At 43.1% G+C, this 20,578-nt stretch overlaps 1 protein-coding gene across 2 annotated transcripts in view; it reads left to right on the top strand.

The window, feature by feature from the left end:
- Nucleotides 1-3,036: 3,036 nt before the first annotated feature.
- Atp2a2 (ATPase sarcoplasmic/endoplasmic reticulum Ca2+ transporting 2) overlaps nucleotides 3,037-20,578 on the top strand; it is a 48,427-nt gene continuing 30,885 nt past the window's right edge. For both annotated transcript variants that reach the window (XR_002378000.2, XM_029477834.1), the window contains exons 1-5: nucleotides 3,037-3,685; nucleotides 4,307-4,324; nucleotides 4,435-4,517; nucleotides 13,513-13,617; nucleotides 15,559-15,697. Coding sequence is in view for 1 of the 2 variants with exons in the window: in XM_029477834.1 (XP_029333694.1) it covers nucleotides 3,568-3,685; nucleotides 4,307-4,324; nucleotides 4,435-4,517; nucleotides 13,513-13,617; nucleotides 15,559-15,697 (463 nt within the window). In the remaining variant the exon portion in view is untranslated. The remainder of the gene's footprint in view (nucleotides 3,686-4,306; nucleotides 4,325-4,434; nucleotides 4,518-13,512; nucleotides 13,618-15,558; nucleotides 15,698-20,578) is intronic.

Genomic DNA, 20,578 nt, shown 5'->3' with positions numbered 1-20,578 from the left:
TCTTCTTCTTCTTCTCCTCCTCCTCCTCCTCCTTCTCCTTCTCCTCCTCCTCCTCCTCCTTCTTCTCCTCCTCCTTCTTCTTCTCCTTCTCCTCCTCCTCCTCTTCTTCCTCCTCCTCCTCTTCCTCCTTCTTTTAAAGTGAGACCAACCCTTTAATTTGTTTCTCCCAACTTTATTTCTACATAAAAGGGACCATGGATTCTGCCTCTGGGAGTCTTGGGTTCATGATCAGTTTTGCCAACCTCTAAGCAAAGAAGTGCCCAGCTAGAAAGCATATTAATGTTTCAGAGAGCAGTCCAACCTTCAGTAGGAAATGCTTTGCAGAGAACATTCCAGAAGGGCAATGGAATATAGTCCCAGGATCTCTGAGACTATAGGTGTTGTCTTTTCTGGGAGGGCAGTTTTGCCTTCTTTTTGTTTTGTTTAAGATTTATTTATTTATTATTATATGTAAGTACACTGTAGCTGTCTTCAGATGCACCAGAAGAGGGTGTCAGATCTCATTACGGGTGGTTGTGAGCCACCATGTGGTTGCTGGGACTTGAACTCAGGACCTTCGGAAGAGCAGTCAGTGCTCTTAACCACTGAGCCATCTCTCCAGTCCTTCTTTTTGGTTTAAACCTAAGCTTCACAGCCATTCTTCTCATAGGCAAGTGGTCCAGAGGCCAAAATAAATCCAGCTTATTGTTGAATGGAAAAATCAATACACTGGAGCTGAGCAGACGTTTGCTGAGGCCTTAGTGCTGGCAGAGCCCTTCCCAAGTAACTGATGGGTTGAGGAGGGTAGGACTCTCATTGGTTTCATGCATTTAAACTGTAGGTACTCAATAAATGATGAGCAGATGTTGGGGACTGTGCTTTGTACTGAGTGTGGACCAGACAGACAAACTTTGTTTTCAAGTCTGGATGTCCTACAAGATGCTAGGAGGCAGGCAGCGAGCAGCTAAACAAAATCTACAGTGTATTTTCCATAGATAAGTGCTAGGGCAGCGGAGACCCTTGAATAATGTGATAGTAGGCATCCTGGGGAGGGGAGCGGCTTTAGATAATAAAAGCATCTTTCTGGGGCTCAGGGATTTAGCTCAGTGGTAGAGTGCTTGCCTAGCAAGCTCAAGGCCCTGGGTTCGGTCCTCAGCTCTGGAAAAAAAAACAAAAAAACACCAAACATCTTTCAGGAGGGGACGGGACAAGGAGGAAGATGGCCTGAGGGAAAAACTGGGAACCCGTGTTGTATGGTACACCTCCATCCCCTGAAGGAGGGGACTATAGAAGAAAAGCCAAACCCAGTTAGCATCTCAGACAAACTAAGAGAGGCCATGACCTTCCACTCTCAGTGCCCCTTGCTGTAGGTGTGACAGAACTGGAATCCAGCTAGGAGGGAGACCCACCAGCTCTCCATCCCTCCCACCCCCTCACCCCCACCTCGCAGGCAGTCACCTGATCCTCCAGAAGAGGCTGTGACCTAACCAGTTTCCACCTTGCTTCTAGGGAGTGCATTGCTATACACTAGAATTTTTGTTTGTTTGTTTCGTGTAGGGTTCTGTTGGTCCTGTTCCAAGTATCAATCAGAACTGCGTGCCAGCCTCCACTCCTTGGAAATAATTAAATGAAGTGACGTACTTGATTTTTTTTTTCAGTCGGGTAAAGCACCATGATTTGCATCTGCTGAAGGAATCTATCTTAAGTCTTTAGGCGGAGCCTTGTGGGACGTCTCAAGTGATGGGGGGGGGGTGGCGTTGCTAAACACTCAAGAAGACGAAATGCTTTATTTAGCAATCTATGCCCTTCATGAAGCCGCTTTTTGTGAAAATATTTGCGAATTCAATGCAAAGGGCCTCCTCCCTGTTAAGTATGGCTTCCCACATTCCTCTGCTTTTTAATTTTATTTTGTATGTTTGAGACAAGGTCCAACGTGGAAGACTGCTTCTAAACTCCTTCAGTGTCTGTCCATGACCTTGAACTCTTGATCCCGTGGCTTCCACTTCTGTGCGTGAGATCACAGGCGGGCTCCGTATGGCCCCTCTTTATATTGGCAAAATTACCTTGCATGCTAGGCTCTGTACAGACCTCACGGAAACAACAGATGATCTGTGGTTTAAGAATAGATTTGGGATTGAAGGCTCCTTCTCTCGCATTGGGGGAAGTGGAAGTCTTATATAGCAGCCATCATTTGGAAGCCAAAGCCAAGCCACCTAGCATAGCTGCTACAGCATAACCTGTGACTTCTATGCAGACGTGTGTCAAAGGCTGTGTGAGTTACTAAAAACGAAATAAAACTTCCTCCTTCCTCCCCCAAAAGTGGGATTCCCTGTCGGGGCACAGAACCCGCAGGGAAAGGAAGGGCTGGTGTTGGCGTGCGATGGAGATGAGGCTTTCGGCTGGGGGTGTGGGATGCGGTGTTCCCGAGGCGACAGATGAGCGCTTTTGGCTGTGTGGGAAGGGAACTGCGGAATTCCTCCCCTTGGTGGCTGAGGGGGGCTCTGAAGGAGACATTAGGATGCAGAGCGCGGCTCGCGCTGCCCAGGACGCGGAGGCAAGCCAAGGACACCAGTGCGAGCGCGCCTCGGCCCCCCGGCGTTCCCGAGCCTCCCTGCCAACGCGCGGTCCCAGCCAGTCCCCAACCTCAGCGGCAGGGCAACCAGCACAGAGCGCCCACCCGTGAGCTCCACGCTCTATCCCCGCGCGCGGTCGAAACAGGAAAAGCCGTGGCCCCGGAAAAGTCAGGCTCACCCTCCGCCCGCCCCGGTGGCCGCAGCGCAGCGAGCACAGCGCGGACGCGGAGGCGGCCCTGGCCCGGTGCGCGCGCACAGGCGCCGCGCGCGGCCTCGATCCGGGTTCCTGGGGGGCGGCGCGCGGGAGGAGGCGGGGCCTGCCGGCGGCGTGGGCGCGCGGCGCGCGCGCGCGGGAGGGCGTCGGGGGAGGGGGCGGGGCCGCGCCGCCCGCGCCGCGCTGGGGGCTCTCTCGGCCAATGAGCGGCGTCCACATGCCGCGGCGGCGGCGAGAGGGGAGGCAGCGGCGGATAAATGCTATTAGAGCAGCCTCCGCGGAGCCGTCCCCGACGCCGCCACCTCCCGTCTCCTCCGCCGCAGTTCCCTCCGCCGCCGCTGTCGGGGGTGCAGAGCTGAGGGGCTCGGGCCGGCGCGCCGCGCAGCTCCTCTCCCGTCGCCTGCCTCGCGGTTCCCCGCGCCGAGGGTTCGGCCGGGCGCCCCTCCTCAGCTGCGCCCGGTCTCCTCGGCGCAGCGCCCGGGGCCTGCGCTGCCCGCGGCCGGCTGGCAGCTGCTGAAGCGACGCACACTCGCGGCGGGGCGGGAGGCTCGCAGCCCCTCGGGCGGGCTCGGCGAGGCCGGGCCGCGTGCGGCGGTTTCTGGGGGAGGGGGCTCGGGTGATTCAGCGCCCGGTCAGGCGGAAGCGGCCGCTGCCGCCGCGGAGGAGGAGGAGGAGAAAAAGGAGGGGACAGCTGTCCGCGCCCGGGCGCCCGCGGTGGCACGAGCCCGCGGCCCGAGTGCGAGGCGGTAGGCGAGGAGGCCGCGGGGACGCGAGGCGAGGCCGGCCGGGGCCCCCGCAGCCATGGAGAACGCTCACACAAAGACCGTGGAGGAGGTGCTGGGCCACTTCGGGGTCAACGAGAGCACGGGGCTGAGCTTGGAGCAGGTCAAGAAGCTCAAGGAGAGATGGGGCTCCAACGGTAGGTGCGGGGCGCCGGGGCTGCAGCGGCGCGGCGCGGGCCCGAGCGCCAAGGAAGATGGCTGACCCGGCTCCACCTCGTGGGGCTTGGCTCGGCTCGGCGCGGCGCCCGACGGCTGCGAGAGGCCGGGCGGTCCACGCGCGGGTCCGGGCCATCGCCGACCTCTAGGGGTCTCGAGCCGGTGACCTTCCCGGCCGGCGCTCAGCGAGCCGTGGTGGGGGGAAGAGAGGGAGGGAAGGAGGGAGGAGGAGGCTCCTGCGGCTGGGCTGAGTCCCCCGCGGATTTATGAGGCGTCGATGTTGTTGAGAAACCCTCGGACCGTTTCTTGTGCTCCCCAAAGTTGCACATCTGGCAGAAGTGATGACCCAGCTGAAATGAAATGGTCCTGGAGGCCGGAGAGGGCTTACGGGTAGTTCCGAGGCCACTGATTACCAGGGCTGCATAATTTTCTCGGGGTATCAAAGTGAAGACAGATCGTTGAACGTTCATATACCTACATCTGCCTTTCAGACAAGGATGGTGGTGAATTTAGCAGTTTTTAACAAAAGCGCTAATAAAATATCTTCATTTTTCTTTCTGTTTCCCTCCTGACACGTTGCCTGTCGAATTTCGGCCTTCTAGAATTGCCGGCTGAAGAAGGTAAATAATATTAACATGTTATTTTGGAGAGATGATGTGTGCAGGCTGATTGATGTGGATAATTGAGACAAATGGGGTTTTTTGGTTTGTTTTTTTTTCTTTTCTAACAGGAAAAACCTTGCTGGAACTTGTGATTGAGCAGTTTGAAGACTTACTAGTTAGAATTTTACTGTTGGCAGCATGTATATCTTTCGTAAGTATTTTAAAAATTATTTTGTCTCCCCATAAAAGTTGAAAGAATTTCGTTGGGACACCAGAAAATAAATAATGACCATTGAGTTTCCGTGTTTAAAAAAAATAAAAACAAACAAAATAACCCAAGAATTAGAGGGGGAAAAATGATAGAAGCTGTTTTGCTTAGGTAATAGATGCCTTTACAGTGCAGTGAGAAGTGACCCCTGACAGCACAGGGTCTCTGGAATTCTTGTGCCTCACCAGTTTTTAGTATCAGAAAGTTCCTCACTCTAAGTCCTTTTCTGTTGGGGTTCTTCCATTTGTTATCATGTTGTAAGATCACACTAATATGATGTTGGACACTCTGTAAATAGAGCGTACAAAAGGAATATTCCAGTTGCTTTGCCTTCCTGGTGGTGGCAAGGTGACAGTTGTTCCTGACAGTGACAAGAATGATGACGGCAGTGATGGCACCACTGTTGACCAAATTTGGTCACTGACCTTTAGGGTGACATCTAACCTGGACCCCTGTCTTGAGTGATTCCTAGAGTAAGAGAACAAAGTTCAGTATTCTTGGTTCTAAATATTAAAGAGGGAATAAAGGTGAAGGTGGGGTTTTTGTTTGTTTTTTTCTTTCTTTCTTGTTCTGTATGTGCTTGAGCCAGTGTGGTTGCTAAGAAACTAGAGAAATGCAGAGAGAGACCTGCCTAAGAAAAGCTAATGGGGACAGCAAGGGTAGTTCTAGGTTATTAACATTTTACTCCAGGATTTTTTTTTTCCTGGGCAGTGGACCTTATAGTTTCTTTAAAATGGTGATAGTGGTATGCAGATGTTCTTAACCTTCATAACACATGCCAACTTTTATTCTTAGAACATTGTATTCTTACACTATGATAGGAAGTGAAAATCATACAGTACTTGTCTTAGGTTTCACAAAACTGATAACTGTATGGTTTCAATTATGTATTCACACATAAGTCTGACCCAGGGTGGTCATGGCCTCTATGAAAACATTAGCATAGAGGATTGTTTAGAGAACTTACTGAGTTCAGGTAAAGGAAAGATTAATTTTTAGCTATTTTAAAATAATAATTGGCAGCAAAGGGGACTTTTAGGAGCAGTTGTGTGCATGAATTTTATCCTGAAACTTTGGTTTGTCATGTTATCTAAGTGTTGCGTACCCATTACTAGTTTAGTTCTTAAGAATCTCACCTGTGGTTTTCACTGAATAAAATTTATTAAACTCCCATAGCAAACCATTCCGCATACTACTGAGTTATTTACTCTGTACTTCTTATATATAATATCTTTTTGTGATTAATTCTTTAAAATTTTGGCCAATAGGTGGTTGTTTCATTTGTAAACAAGATAAATGGAGTTGATTATAGTTTGAGCGTGTTGCCATGTGCTAAAATAAGTTATATATGTGGGGTTGTTTAAGGTTTGTATTTATGCAGGCTACATCATTCTGGAAGTCTTTGCTTTGGCATTAAATGGTGTCATTCACTAAGGCCATCAAAGACTTAGAATTAGTAACTAGATGATATATACAAGCTGTAGGCAAAATGCATTCTTACAGGTTCCTTTCATATTATTTGAAGCAGTTTTAGAAATGTGCCAAGTGAACATGTGAAGTGAACAAGTGAAATGTGTGCCAAGTTACTTTCTATTGGATTTCAGAAGGTTTCAAATTGTTCATGGACAGTTTGACTTTTTATCAAGCAGAATTAATGATTATAGATAAATTTTACTTTGGAGTAATTAGGAATTTATTATTTCTAATTTTCAAATTTCAAGTGCTTAGCAGTTTTTGTGATAGAAGACATTGTCTATTGGTAGTTGAAATATAAGTTCATTTTCAATAACTACTTGGAATTCTCGTTCAGGAAATGAACTGTTACATTTTTATGATATGAGTTGTTAAATGGAAAAGAATAAGTGTTTAGGAAGTGCTTTTTATAGAATTAACTTCATTTGCTTTGGTTTATTTGATCAAGATTGTGGATAGATTTAGAGACTCTTCAGAGGTTGCTCTGAAGCCTATACCACCTCTAACTTTTAGCGTCCATGCTTAAATCTGTATGAAAACCTTTAAAGATAAACTCCAAGGTTGCTTAACTTCAAAAGAAGAAGTTCAGGAAGGCGAGGCACCCGTGCAGCCTGGGCTGGAATAAGACTGCTCTTAAAAGCTACAAAAAATGGAAAAGAGAAAAACTGTGCTCTAGAAGATGGGTTTTCCTGATGGTCTTCATGGAGGGTTGGTAGTGCTCTATGGTACTTGTCTGTTCTTTCCTTATTTTCTTTTTATTTCTATTACTGCCTATATATGTATGTGCAATGTATGGGTATACTTGTTTTCAGGTATGTGGGTGTACTTGTGTGTGAATGTGTGTGCAGAGGCCAGAAGTTGACATCAGGTGCCTTGCTTAATAATTCTCATCTAAAATACCGAGGCAGGGTTGCTGGATTAAACCCAGAGCTCGCTGATTCAGCTAGTTTAGGTAGCCAGCTTGCCTCTGCCTCCTGAATGCTGCAATTACAGCCAGGCTGCCATGGCTTGCTGGCCTTTATGTGAATACCTGAGGTCTAAACTCCGGGGCTTAAACCTATAGTAAATACTGCCTGCCTAGCCATCTTTCAGTCCTTTTTGTTTTGTTTTGATTTTGTTTTTGTTTTTTGAGACAGGGTTTCTCTGTGTAGTCTTGGCTGTCCTTGAACTCACTCTGTTGACCAGACTGACTTCTGCTTCCCAAGTGCTGGGATTAAAGACATGGGCCACCAGCATCTTACTGTATCTTAGACTAGTCTCAAGCGCACTATGTACAGCCCAGTGGCACTTGTTCCTCTTGCCTTACTTAGCCTTTTAGACGCCAGGAGTACAGGCTTGTGCCACGAACTCCAGCTTATTTATTTTTATAGCTTCCAAATAAGAACACTGACTTATTTGTGGTAGTCAGTATATTCTTACTGGCATAATAGGAAAATCGCAGTTGTATACTCAGGTTCTTTTGTAGAAGTGTAGGCAGTTCTCATAAATCATCAGATTCTCCTCAGGTTAGAAAGATATTAATGATTTATTTCAAATATCAGATTAGTAAACTGTTAACTACAGTTAATGTTTTGCCCTGGCCAAAAAAAAAAAAAAAACCAAAAACCTGCATTAATGTTTTACCCTTGTGGCCCATGGGGACAGTTTAATTTTTAGTTTCCACCAAAATTGTTTCTTTTAAAAAGGTCAATTCAAATATGGTAGTGCATGCTATAATTGTAATTAGTGTTTGGTAGCTAAGTAGGTGAGTTAGTAGTTCAAGGCCATCCTTGAATATGCAATGAGTTTGAGGTTATCCTGCAATACATAAGACTATCTCTGCAAAATGCATCTCCCTCTGCACATGGGTTAGTTTGACACCATTCACTGTTTCTGTTTTGCTTCACTGGGTCTCCATTCTCTTAGATTAGTGACTTTCAGTATTCTGCCTAACTGGGACGCCTGCTCCCTCCTCCCTCCCCCAATTGAACACCTGACACACACACTGGGGATATCAGGGTCTGTTGCCTGGAATGGTACTTTTGAGAGAATAAAGCAAATGGGCTGTGATAGAGGAATTGGCTGTAGGGAATAGGAGTGTGCAGGCTTTCAATGGCTAGTTGTGTAAGCTCACACGATGACCTTTGAGGAAAGATCTGAAGGAGTGGGGAGGATCACTAGGGCCATGTTGGCATTAGCTCACCGGTCTAGAAAGTAGTGGGGTACCGATGATGAGAGTCTGCACAGGTTTCTTTACACTACTCAGGTTGATTTTAAAATACTTTTTTGTTGTGTTTCTGAGACAGGGTCTGTCTTTGTCGTTTTGGCTATCCTGGAGACCAGGACTATATAGACTATGTTGGCCTTGAACATAAGAGATCCTCTTGCCACTACTGGGTCGTATGTATCTTCAGTACCTTGAATATAGGAATGAATTTGCTTCTAGGATTTCGAGACATTGATAAAATATGCTATCTAGTTTTACTTTGCTGGTTTCAATGATCTTCAGGAAGCAAATTTGTGGTGGTTGAAATTTTTAAATTTTCTGAAAATACAATTTAAAGGGTGGTTTGAAGGTGAAGCATTAATGTTTTCCTCACTTTCCCTACTATAGGGGTACGCCACAATCCTGTCATACTGTGAGTGATGCGCCTCTCTCCCGTGTGTATAGCAGAACACGGCCCTTTTCGTTAGAACAAAATTTGCTTTATTCAATATTCCTGTTAGAAGTCAGTAGTGCCAGGTTAAGTGTGGTGACATACACTTGTAATACCAGTCTTGAGAAAGCTAATGTAGGAAGATTCAAGTTGGAGGTCAGCCTGTCCAGCAAAAACAGGATAGAGAGGGGTCTGGAGAGAGGGCTTAGTGGTCGAGAGTACTTGCTGCACGTGTAGACGATGTGGATTTAGTTCCCAGAACCTTTATCAGGCAGCTCAAGCCATCTGTAACACCAATTCTGGGGTGGTCTGACACCTTTTTGGATTCTGTAGATACCAGCACACGTGATGTGCATATACATATTCTCAGGTACACACACAAACTTAAAGAAATTATGGGCATTATTAGTACCATAGTGCCATTTCTTGCGTGTTTGGATGGAACCCAAGACCTTCACATCTTTTAGGAAAGTGTTCTACCACTAAGTTACACACTAATGCAGAGATTGCCCTATAAATGAATGTCAGTAGAAAGAGCTCCATCCTACACTGCTTCAGCTTAAAATGGGATGGCTTAGAATGGGGCTGGCAAGTTTGAATTCAGGGGAAAGGCACTGTTACTGTAACAATACAGAGTTGAGAGAGAAGAGGAAACCCTGTCTTTACCTAGAACTACACTTTGTTCCTTTCCTTCAGTTACTGGTGAAGCGTTGGTTGTCTTCTTTACTCACAGACTCTGGCTTGGGGCTTTTTACTTAGCTCTGTGAGCACTTGTTTCATTGTCTCCCCACTTGTCGGTATTACACACTGAGCATCGTCGGTTCACCAGAGCATCTTCTGAGCCCCTAGGGATGCAGCTGTAAACGAAGGCAGTATAAAGAGAATCCTTGATGTTCAATGTAGTCTCAAAGAAATTTTTCTAGATATATTCCCCCTTTTGTGTAAATCTATTTTGTTTAACTTAGGAAAACCCATAGTTATAACTAAACTGACCAAACCCTAAGAGAGCGCCTGTGTAGTTTTCCTTACACCTTCTCCCATCAGTCATTTGTCAGGACTGTTTTCATTTTTATAACCTGATAGGATTTTTTTTAATCAGTAGAGCAAACCATGAGACACCAAAAAACACAATCTGAGCATAGATTTGTTTTTGTCAGTTAAATGTGATTGATCTTCAATTTGAGGTATAGGATTTGAGTTTTTGGGTTATTTATTATTTTACAATAGACTTTATCTTTTTTTTTTTTTTAAGATTTATTTATTTCATGTATATGGGTACACTGTCGCTGTCTTCAGACATACTAGAGGAGGCCCATTACAGATGGTTGTGAGCCACCATGTGGTTGCTGGGAATTGAACTCAGAACCCCTGGAAGAACAGTCAGTGCTCTTAACCACTGAGCCATCTCTCCAGCCCTAGACTTTATCTTTAAGAACCTTTTAGGTTATTTGCATCTCTGTGCATGTTTGTGTGACTATATGTCACATGTGTGTGGGCCTCTAGGAGAAGGAAGAGGACTCCTGGTCCCCTGAAGCTGGAATTACAAGCTGAGCTGGAGCCCTGGAAGAACAGCAAGGGGCTCTTAGTCACTGAGCTGTCTCTTCAGCCTCGGTTTTGTTTTTGTTTTAATAAAGTATTCAAGAAACTGCTGTGGAAACCCGTCACCTCTTGTGCTGGAGACTGACTCACGGCCTGGCATATGTTAAGCAAGGTCTCTGTCTCTAGCTATTGCACTGTCTTACCAGCTCTGAATGGATGCTCCTTAAACTTTAAATAGGTTTGAATGCCATTCTTAGAGCAGATTTGGCCACTAGTTTCTCACCCAACAATAATTAGTATATCTATAGAGCCTTTGAGTGTGGGTAGCCTGTGTTTTCTATTCAACAGGACACATGGAAGGCAAAGTTACTATACTGGTTAAATTAGGATTCTTGCATTTGATAACTATTAGGCAAGAGAACAATGTACATCTCTTGACTGCTAAAGGTTTGTGTTCCTCTAGTAATTCTGACACTGCTCACCCTATTCCTTCACTCCAGCTGGTAAGGGACGGTGGCCTAAGTTGTCCTCAGGATTGGCTGCCAAGAAGGAAATTCATACCCACTTTAACAAGGTGTGAAGCTTATCTTAGAGTCACTAATGCCTCACTGACCTTTTGGAAAAGGCCCTGTCACTCATGAAGTTGAGCAATTTTTCTTCTTTAAGAGCTAATTAAATTTCTTACTCTGATATGTTCTCCTTGGCAAATGTTTGGAAGGCTGTATCAGCAGCTGTGATCCTGCATCTATCAAAATTTATAACTTCCTAGAGAAGTTTTCATTTTGGCGGAGATCCTGGCCTTAATACTAGGAATGCCCTGTTGAAAGCTTGCAGTAGTGTTTATTACATTCATTCTGGTTTCCTCTTGCCCTACTTGTCAACGGTAATTGATATGTGTCAGAGCCGGTATACTTTTTCTTTGATATGATTCTTTGCTAGTTCAATGTTATTCCTCTTTAGAGTTTTAATTACCTTTTGGTAATTTGTTATTTGTGGGTTTTTTGTTTTGTTTTTTAAAAAACCTTAGAGAATAAGTGCTATGTGGGCTCATTATTTTAACTTTATTTTACTTATAACACAGGATGTGTCTGTGTCTGTGTGTGTGTTTATACACACATGTTTGTTTGGAGACAGGGTCTCTTTATTATGTCCTGGAACTCACCTTATAGACCAGGCTGGCTTCGAACTCGGATCCACTGGCCATTGCCTCCTAAGATCTAGGATTAAATGGCTTTTGGGGGTGGTGGGGAGGGGTGGTATATACAAAGGTCAAATAACTTAATGGAATTGGTTCTCTCCTCCCACTTTTATGTGGGTTCCAGGGATTGAATCAAAGCTTGTCGAGCTTGTAGAGTAAGTGCCTTTACCTGATCAGTCATCTTGCTAGCTCCTAGATAATCTTTTAAAGAAAAGGTCTTGGTTGGTGAGATGGCTCAGCAGTTAAGAGCACTGACTGGTCTTCCAAAGGTCCTGAGTTCAAATCCCAGCAACCACATGGTGGCTCACAATCATCCGTAATGAGATCTGACACCCTCTTCAGATAGTAGTGTCAGAAGACAGCTACAGTGTACTTACATATAATAAAATAAATAAATCCTTTAAAAAAATAAAAAGAAAAGGTCTTTATTATGAAATGTTTACATTTTAAGCCATATAGCCTCTCATCTCACCCCACCCCCACCCCCCATGTAAAGCAAGGTCCACCTCCCAGATTCAGTCATTCAGGTTGGCAGGTTTCTGATAAAATTGTCACTGACATTTGTCAGGACTTGGCCCTGGAAAGTGGGAGGGAGCTTGTGTGCATATGTGACATGGGCATTTCTGTATGGAGGTCAGAGGACAACTTTGAGAAGTCGATTATCAGATCCTTGCATTGTGAGTGTGAAACTTGAACCCAGATCATCAGACTTGCATAGCAAGTGCCTTTACCTACTCATCCATGGCACTTGCCCTCCTGGTTAACTTTGAACTCAGATCAGCAAGTCCAATCTGTGCTCATGACCCCTTTGGGGGCGTTTAATGGTCCTTTTACAGGGGTCATCTAAGATCACCAGAAAACACAGGTATTTACATTACAGTTCATAACAGAAGCAAAATTACAGTCATGAAGTAGCAATGAAAATAATCTTATGGTTGGTGGTCACCACATATTAAAGGGTCACAGCACTAGGAAGATTGGAGTTTTAAAAAAAAAGTGGTGTGTGTGTAGCATTCACATACCTTTTTGGAATAGTTTGCCTGTTACTGTGTGATTGAATTTCTAGACTGATAGTCTAGGCAGCAGACACTTTTACATAATATGCCACTTCCCCAGCCCAGTTTATTTTATTTATTTGGAGGGGAATTTATATAATTTCTGAAGTGCTGTATTGCAATACTAGGTGCTGTGGTAAATTGCTTTAAAAAATACATTTCTCGTCTCAGAACAAGCTTGTGATTCTGATGTGACCCTCACTACCCCTGAGAAGGTAGAAATTAGGTTCTACATTGAATTTGAATAAATGGTCAAATTTTTTTCTCCAAATGTTTGCTTGTTTGGGTGGTTTGTTTTGTTTTTTGAGATGGGGTTTTTCAGGTTGCAGACCATGCTGGTCTCTGGCCTCTGCTTTCCAAGTGCTGGGATTAAAGGCGTGCACCATCATGCCTGGCTACTTTTTTGTTTGTCTTTTAAACTGTAAATTCATGCCATGTATGTTTATGAATTGATGTAAATTTTTAAGAAATTTTTTTATTAATTGGGTGTTTGCCTACATGTATATTTGTATACCACATGTGTTCAGAGCTTTGGAGGCCAGAAGGGGGCTTTAAGACCACACCTACTCCCCTCTACCCTCTACTACCTGAGTTACAGACGACTGCTGGGGATGAAACCTGGTCCTCTGTACGAGCAGCCAGTGTTCTTAACCTGAGTCATCTCTTCAGGCCCTGGTGTGGGTATAGGTGTTTACCCGGTCACCTTTTACTGTAATAAAATCGGGAATTTTAAGTTTCATTTATTTGAAATGTTACCTATGAAGTGAATGAGATTCGTTCTTTCCACCAAAACAAACAAACGTAAAGAAAAAAAAACTAACTCTTAATAAGAGTTGTTAAGTAATCTTAACTAAGGTAAGAAAAGGATATAAACCAATTGTTTCTGCTATTATATTTTGCCTTATATTTAAGATGTAAGGACACGGGTTGTTTTTTTTTTCTATAATAACTTATGTAATGTTTTATCCTTTTATTATGAAAATAGCTAAGTGTAAAAGCACATAAGCAAGTCTAACATGTACAATTTTTCCTTTCAGGTTTTGGCTTGGTTCGAGGAAGGGGAAGAAACGATCACAGCCTTTGTAGAGCCTTTTGTAATCCTGCTTATCTTGGTAGCCAATGCGATTGTGGGGGTGTGGCAGGTAAGCAGACCATCCATCCCTACAGCGGCCACAGTCTTCTTTCTTTCTTTTAAAGATTTATTTCATGTAAGTGCACTGTCACTGTCTTCAGACACAGCAGAAGAGGGAGTCAGATCCCATTACAGATGGTTGTGAGCCACCATGTGGTTGCTGGGAATTGAACTCAGGACCTCTGGAAGAGCAGTGCTCTTAACCACTGGGCCATCTCTCCAGCCCATTGTTTGTTTTTGTTTTTAAGACAAGGTCTATTTACATGACCCTGGCTGTCCTGAAACTACATAAACCAAGGTGGTACTGCAGGCCTTTAATCCTACCCAGTACTTGAGAAGCAGAGGCTGGTGATCTCTGTGAGCTTGAGGCCAGCCTGGTCTACAGAACAAGGTCTAGAACAGCCAGGGCTACAATGAGCAACCATGTCTCCAAAAAAAAAAGGAGGGGGGGGGGCGGTGTTGTAAGGGAAGGAGGAAGCTGAATGAGAAAGCAAACAGGAAAGAATGTGGGTGAGAAGCTGGGTATGCTAGGTCTTCCCTTGTATATAGCACTGACTTTGAGGCAGGATCTTTTTAGACTATACTGGACAACAATAGTAAGACCCCGTTTTCAAAAAAGAAAGTTGATAATGGAAAGCTTCAGAAAACCAAAGAATGTGAGAAATATAATCAACCTTTATATTTCATGATGATTTTGAAGACAAACTTCATGAAAATGTCTTTTAATTTCCTCAGATTGTGGAGTACGGAGGAGGCTATAAGAATTCTTAAAACCTAAATTGTTTTCAATTTTCTCCATTACACAGACTTCGCCTGCACACGGGCTGAAAGCTTATTTACTAGAGAACAGAAATTGCATCCTTCAAAATTGATCTACAGGATCTACCTCAAAAATGTCAACATGTTTTGCCTTTTGTTTAGAGTTTGACAAGACACCTAGAGTAATGTTTCAAGTTCATTTCCAAGTCGGTTTCCGGCCCCTTCAGGTTTTTGGTGTCCTTACTTTGGTTTTGGTTTTTTGAGACAGGGTTTCTCTGTGTAGCCCTGGCTGTCCTGGTTGGCCTCTGTTATAATACTCCCCACCCCTTGTCTTCCCATGTTACAGATTTTGAGGCAGGATGGTGGCCAGACATACCTTTTTTTTTTTTTTTGGTTCTTCAATACAGGGTTTCTCTGTGTAGTCTTGGCTGTCCTGAAACTCACTCTGTAGACCACACTGCCTCGAATTCTAATGTGTTGTGTTTTGTTTTTGAGGAAGTAGATCATAATGTAGCTCAGGGTGGCCTCCAACTCACCATTCTCCTGCCTTAAATTTCAAACTGCAGGGATTACAGGTATGCATTGCCCCATCATATTTATTTTATTTTTGAGACAGGGTTTTACTAGGTAATTCTGGCAGGCCTGGACTCACAGAGGACCGATTGCCTCTGCCTCCTATACTGGGTTAAATTTAAGGTATATATCACCTTGTTTAGCCTAGCTTTTTACTGTATAAATTTTGTATTAAAATACCAATTGTTGGGGCTGAGAGATAGCTCAGTGGTTAAGAGCACTTGCTGCTCTTCTAGAGGTCCTGAGTTCAAATCCCAGCACCCATGTGGGTGACTCACAACCATCTGTAATGGAATCTGGTGAACTCTTCTGGTATCTGTAAAGACAGAGCATTCATATATAAAATAAACAAATAAGTAAATAACAAAAAATTTTTTTTCTTCGAGATAGGGTTTCTCTATGTAGCCCTGGCTGTCCTGGAACTCACTCTGTAAACCAGGCTGGTCTCAAACTCAGAAATCCACCTGCCTCTGCCTCCCAAGTGCTGGGATTAAAGGCATGCGCCACCATGTCTGGCTTAACGTGCTTTTTAATATTAAGATTATAAATTTTAATTTCTAATCTAGAAATATTTAAACCAGACATGCTGGTTTACCATACTTGACTTTTCTTTATACAGGAAAGAAATGCTGAAAATGCAATAGAAGCTCTCAAGGAATATGAGCCTGAAATGGGCAAAGTGTATCGACAGGACAGAAAGAGTGTGCAACGAATTAAAGCTAAAGACATAGTTCCTGGTGATATAGTGGAAATCGCTGGTGAGTTGAGTTCAGTTTTATTTATTCCTAGATTATGTATTTAACATTCTTTTCTCAAGGTTCAGATTATATTTAACTTTTTGTGTTTAGATTTTTTTTGTTTTTCAATTTTATGCCTATGAGTTATTTGCCTGCTCAGGACTGTCCGTGCACTGCGCATATGCCTGGTGCCTTCGGAATCCAAAAGAGGGCATTGGATTCCTTGGAACTGGAGAAAACTGACATGTGGGCTCTGGGATTTGAACTTTGGTCTACCTGAAGAAAAGTCAGTGCTCTTATCCACTGAGCCATTTCTCTAGCCCTGTTTTTGTTTGTTTGTTTGTTTGTTTGTTTTTGTTTTTAAAAAATTATATTTTAAAATACACTTTTCATATATTTAAAAATAAAATTTTGTGACAAGTGGGTCTCTATTTTGTCCCTTTCCACTCTATATTCCTCCTTCCCTTCCTCCCCCTCCCCCCTCTTAATTTTATTGCTTGTTGGTTTGTCCTGTGCTTGGTCTGCGTGTTTGTGTCCGTGTGAAGAATTGGAGCCACTGAAACTTTAGTTACAGACGTGAGCTGCCATGTAGGTGCTGGGAATTGAAGAGCAACAAATGCCCTTAACGACTGAGCCATCTCTCTAGCCACCTCCATTTTCTTTTATATATGTATATATATTGTTGGGTTTTGTTTGTTTGTTTGTTTTTGTTTTGCTACTGCAGTTGTTTCATTTGTTTTTAGAGATAGGGTGTCTCAGTAGACAGGCTGGCCTTGAACTCAGAGATTCACCAGCGTCTGCCTCCTGGATGTTGAGATTAAAGTCTTTTTTTTTTTTTAGATTTATTTATTTATTCATTTATTATATGTAAGTACACTGTAGTTGTCTTCAGACACATGAAGAGGGCGTCAGATCTCTTTATGGATGGTTGTGAGTCACCATGTGCTTGTTGGGATTTGAACTCGAGACCTTTGGAAGAGCAGTCAGTGCTCTTAACCGCTGAGCCATCTCACCAGCCCCAATTAAAGTCATTTTTAAATATTTAAAAAATAGGCAAGTTAAATATTCAAAAAACTAAGTTGACTATTAAAAAGTAAAAGAGATGAACTTTACAATTTGAATATAGTTAGTAGTCATTCCCTACGTTCACGACTAAGTTCGTTTGGCCTATTTCTGAATCCTTCATGGCCAGTGCTGACACCCTGCTAGTTAGCCACTTCTGCACATCAATCGTGGAAAGCTTGGGCAGAGCTTTGGCCTAGTACCCATGTGCTCGCTTGGATTTTGATCGTTCTAAGAGGTACAGAACAGAGAGAAGTAGATTTTACATAGATATATTTTTAAGCCTCTTGTACCCCTTTCTTTCTAGACATGTCCTAGTATTCTGTAATGCTGACCAAAACATGAAATCACATCTTTATCCTAGGATTTGCTCTGCAGAACAGCTAGTAAATGTGTTCAGGAATAGGCACTTAAGTGAGAGGATATTTTACAATCTTACAAAATTTTGGTTAAAAGCCACCAGCTGCTCTAAATATGTCCTATTCAACTTTTCTAGTTGAGGAAAATTACTCACTGTAGTTTCTAAAGTAATTACATGATAAACATATATATGGTATGTACATAAGTCAATTTCAATTTGTTGGTGGCTCAGGTCAGTCTTTTTAGCATCTTAGTTGAGATGGTTGACATGCCATACAACCTTCTCTTCCACTACAGAGTTCTGTAACCAACGTTAATTCCAGACATTGATCCATTCGGGGAAAGTTATCTTTTCTAGCAACTGTTCCTTGTCTTTCACTGTTCCCTAGCAACAGCTTGCTTGACTCTCCTGGGTTTACTTATTCTAAGATGTTAGACACAGTAATAGTGCTTTGAGAGCCAGATACACGTATGTGTAAAAGTAAAAATAAGTTAAAAAAATTAAATTTTAATTATGAGCTAATAACTTTTGTAAGAGTTTGTATGGATATTACAGGTGGCTTATGTAAACCTTTGAACCATCTAGAACACGTGGAGTCATAAAACTGACTAGGCAAAAAGTAAGAGAACAACTACTATCATGTATTATTTCTACATTCCTTTTTTTTTGGTTTTTTGAGACAGGCTTTCTCTGTGTAGCCCTGGCTGTCCTGGAACTCACTCTGTAGACCAGGCTGGCCTCGAACTCAGAAATCCGCCTGCCTCTGCCTCCTGAGTGCCGGGATTAAAGGCGTGTGACACTACGCCTGGCTCTCTATATTACTTTTAATACCAGGAAATTAATTCTGATGAATGGAAACAAAAAGTAGTAAAGCTATACTTAATCTTACAGTAAGGGAACATCAGTGGTTTTAAATTTTCTGAATTAATCTGAATTTTACAAATGTGAATTAAGCTATAATAGAAAAATAGTCTCTGAATTTAGGATTTGGCAGTGGCTTTGATGTATGTCCTAGGGGCTTATTTATTCAAGGGCACTGGGTTTGTTAAGATTTATTTATTTTATGTTTATGAATGAGTACACTGTAGCTGTACAGATGGTTGTGAGCCATCTTGTGGCTTCTGGGAATTGAACTCAGTACCTCTGCTTGCTCTGGCCCTTTTCAACATTTCTGATCAGCATGCAGAGCCCTGGGTGGTCTCCGGGTATGGGTGTTCACTCTCCTTTCTCCCCATTTTTTTTTTTTAAAGATTTATTTATTATTATATGTAAGTACATTGTAGCTGTCTTCAGACACACCAGAAGAGGGTGTCAGATCTCATTATGGATGGTTGTGAGCCATCCATAATGCTGGGATTTAAACTCAGTACTCTTACGTGCTGAGCCATCTCACCAACCCCAAGGGCACCGTTTTCAACACTGTTTTGGTAACAGGGCTGTCGATAGCACAGAGCATAAATTGCTCCTGTCCTGAAGCATCCTCTGGAATGAGCTCTATTATACAAGTGATAAAAATGACACAATCTTAACAAAAAATTGCCTTAAGCCTTCTGTAAGAAATATTTTATATTTCCTAAAATGAAAACTAATTGCTTAGTAACAGGGACAGCATTTTCCAATAATTCAGTAATAATGAGGAATAATTCATAAACCTGACTATTTAAAGACTAGTAATAAGATTTAGTATTATAAAGTTATCTTCAGTGAGGTGGCACACACCTTTTGTTCCAGCCCTTGGGAGGCAGAGGCATGAGGGATCTCTTGAGGACTGCCTGGTGTACATATTGCATTCCAGGACAGACAGAGCTACATAGTGAGACTCTGTCTCAACCACACACACACACACACACACACATGACTTTGCTAGGCAGTTGAGTACAAAGCAAGGTTATGTAATAGATAACCCAACTCATTTAAGAAAACCAGCATTGTCTTCCTCTGCTTCACATGGGACAGAGAAAATTCACCTCTACAGAATTAGGCAGTTACAACGAATTCTTTGAGATAGTTTCCTATAGCACTGACTAGTCATGAGTTCATGACTTACCTACGTCAAGCCATGAGCGCAGGGCCCTGAAATATAGGTATATACTGCCATTCCTGTCTCTGCACAGATTCTAAGGAACTTGGTGAGTCTAACATACATCTCAATTGGATAGTTATCATCATGAGGCTTGGTTGTTAGGGTTTTTTTGTTTGTTTGGTTGGTTTTTTTAAATTTCTTTTAGGAAACTGTCAAAGTTGAACCAGCCTAGCTTTGTATATTTAACAAACATCTAATCTTATGAGCTCACCAGCCATGAGAGCAGAGAGCAGGGCATTACATGGGATTAAGCTTTGGTCTTTATGTTGGTGTACGTCCTTACTGTATAGACCAGGCCAGGTTTGAACTCAAGATCTTCTGCCTGCCTCAGCCTCCTGCATACTAGAATTACATGTGTGTGTGACTGTGCCAAATTGGCAGGCTTTTGGATATTTTGGGGGGTTGGTATAAATTCATTTGGTATTTTGAGCTTTGTGTCATTCACAGCAAAACCTTTTTTTCCTTTTTTTAAAGCAATCACTTTTTGTTTGATTGGTTGTTTTTTGTTTTGTTTTGTTTTTCTCCAGACAGGGTTTCTCTGTAGCCCTGGCTGTCCTGGAACTCATTCTGTAGACCAGGCTGGCCTGAACTCAGAAATCTGCCTGCCTCTGCCTCCCGAGTGCTGGGATTAAAGGCATGCACCGCCACTGCCAGGCTAAAGCAATCACTTAAAATGTGTTAAAAAATAACATCTCATCTCTGTAATCTAAGCACTTAGCTGACCACTAGTTTAAAAGGGAGGGAAGGTAAATTTCTGTTTTGTTTATTGGTTTTTCCAGACAAGGGGTCTCTGCATAGACTTGGCTGTCTGGAAACTATGTTGATGAGGCTGGCCTGTGAACTCACAGGTGCCTCTGCCCCCAAGTGCTGGGATTAAAGGCGTACACCACCATGTCCCACCTGTTGTTTATTTTGCATTATGGATGTTTTGTCTGCGTGTAGGAGCCTACAGAAGCCAGAAGAATACATTAGATCCCTTGAGACTGGAATAACAGATGATTGTGAGCCTCTATGTGGGTACTAGGGATTGAACCTGGGTCCTATGGAAGAGAAGATAGTATTCTTTAACTTCTGAGACACTTATGCATCTTTACAGCCCTGTTTTTAAGTACAAAACCAAACGCTTTTGGTTGGTTTTGTTTAGAGCAAAACCTAACTTTATGGGCAGGTTGATTATTTAAGTCTCAAATGGAGCTGGGTAATTTCTACATTTCTAAAAGTTCCTAAAAGTCTGTCCCAGGATCCTGTGGGGAGCTAGAGAGATGGCAGTTAAGAATGACTACAACTGGGGCTGGTGAGATGGCTTAGTGGGTAAGAGCACCCGACTGCTCTTCCGAAGGTCCAGAGTTCAAATCCCAGCAACCACATGGTGGCTCACAACCATCCGTAACGAGAT

Source organism: Mus caroli, chromosome 5, assembly GCF_900094665.2.
Source record: "Mus caroli chromosome 5, CAROLI_EIJ_v1.1, whole genome shotgun sequence".
In the NCBI taxonomy this organism is placed as follows: domain Eukaryota; kingdom Metazoa; phylum Chordata; class Mammalia; order Rodentia; family Muridae; genus Mus; species Mus caroli.
Note: the sequence above shows the minus strand (reverse complement) of the source record. Positions and strands in the feature narration are given on the sequence as shown.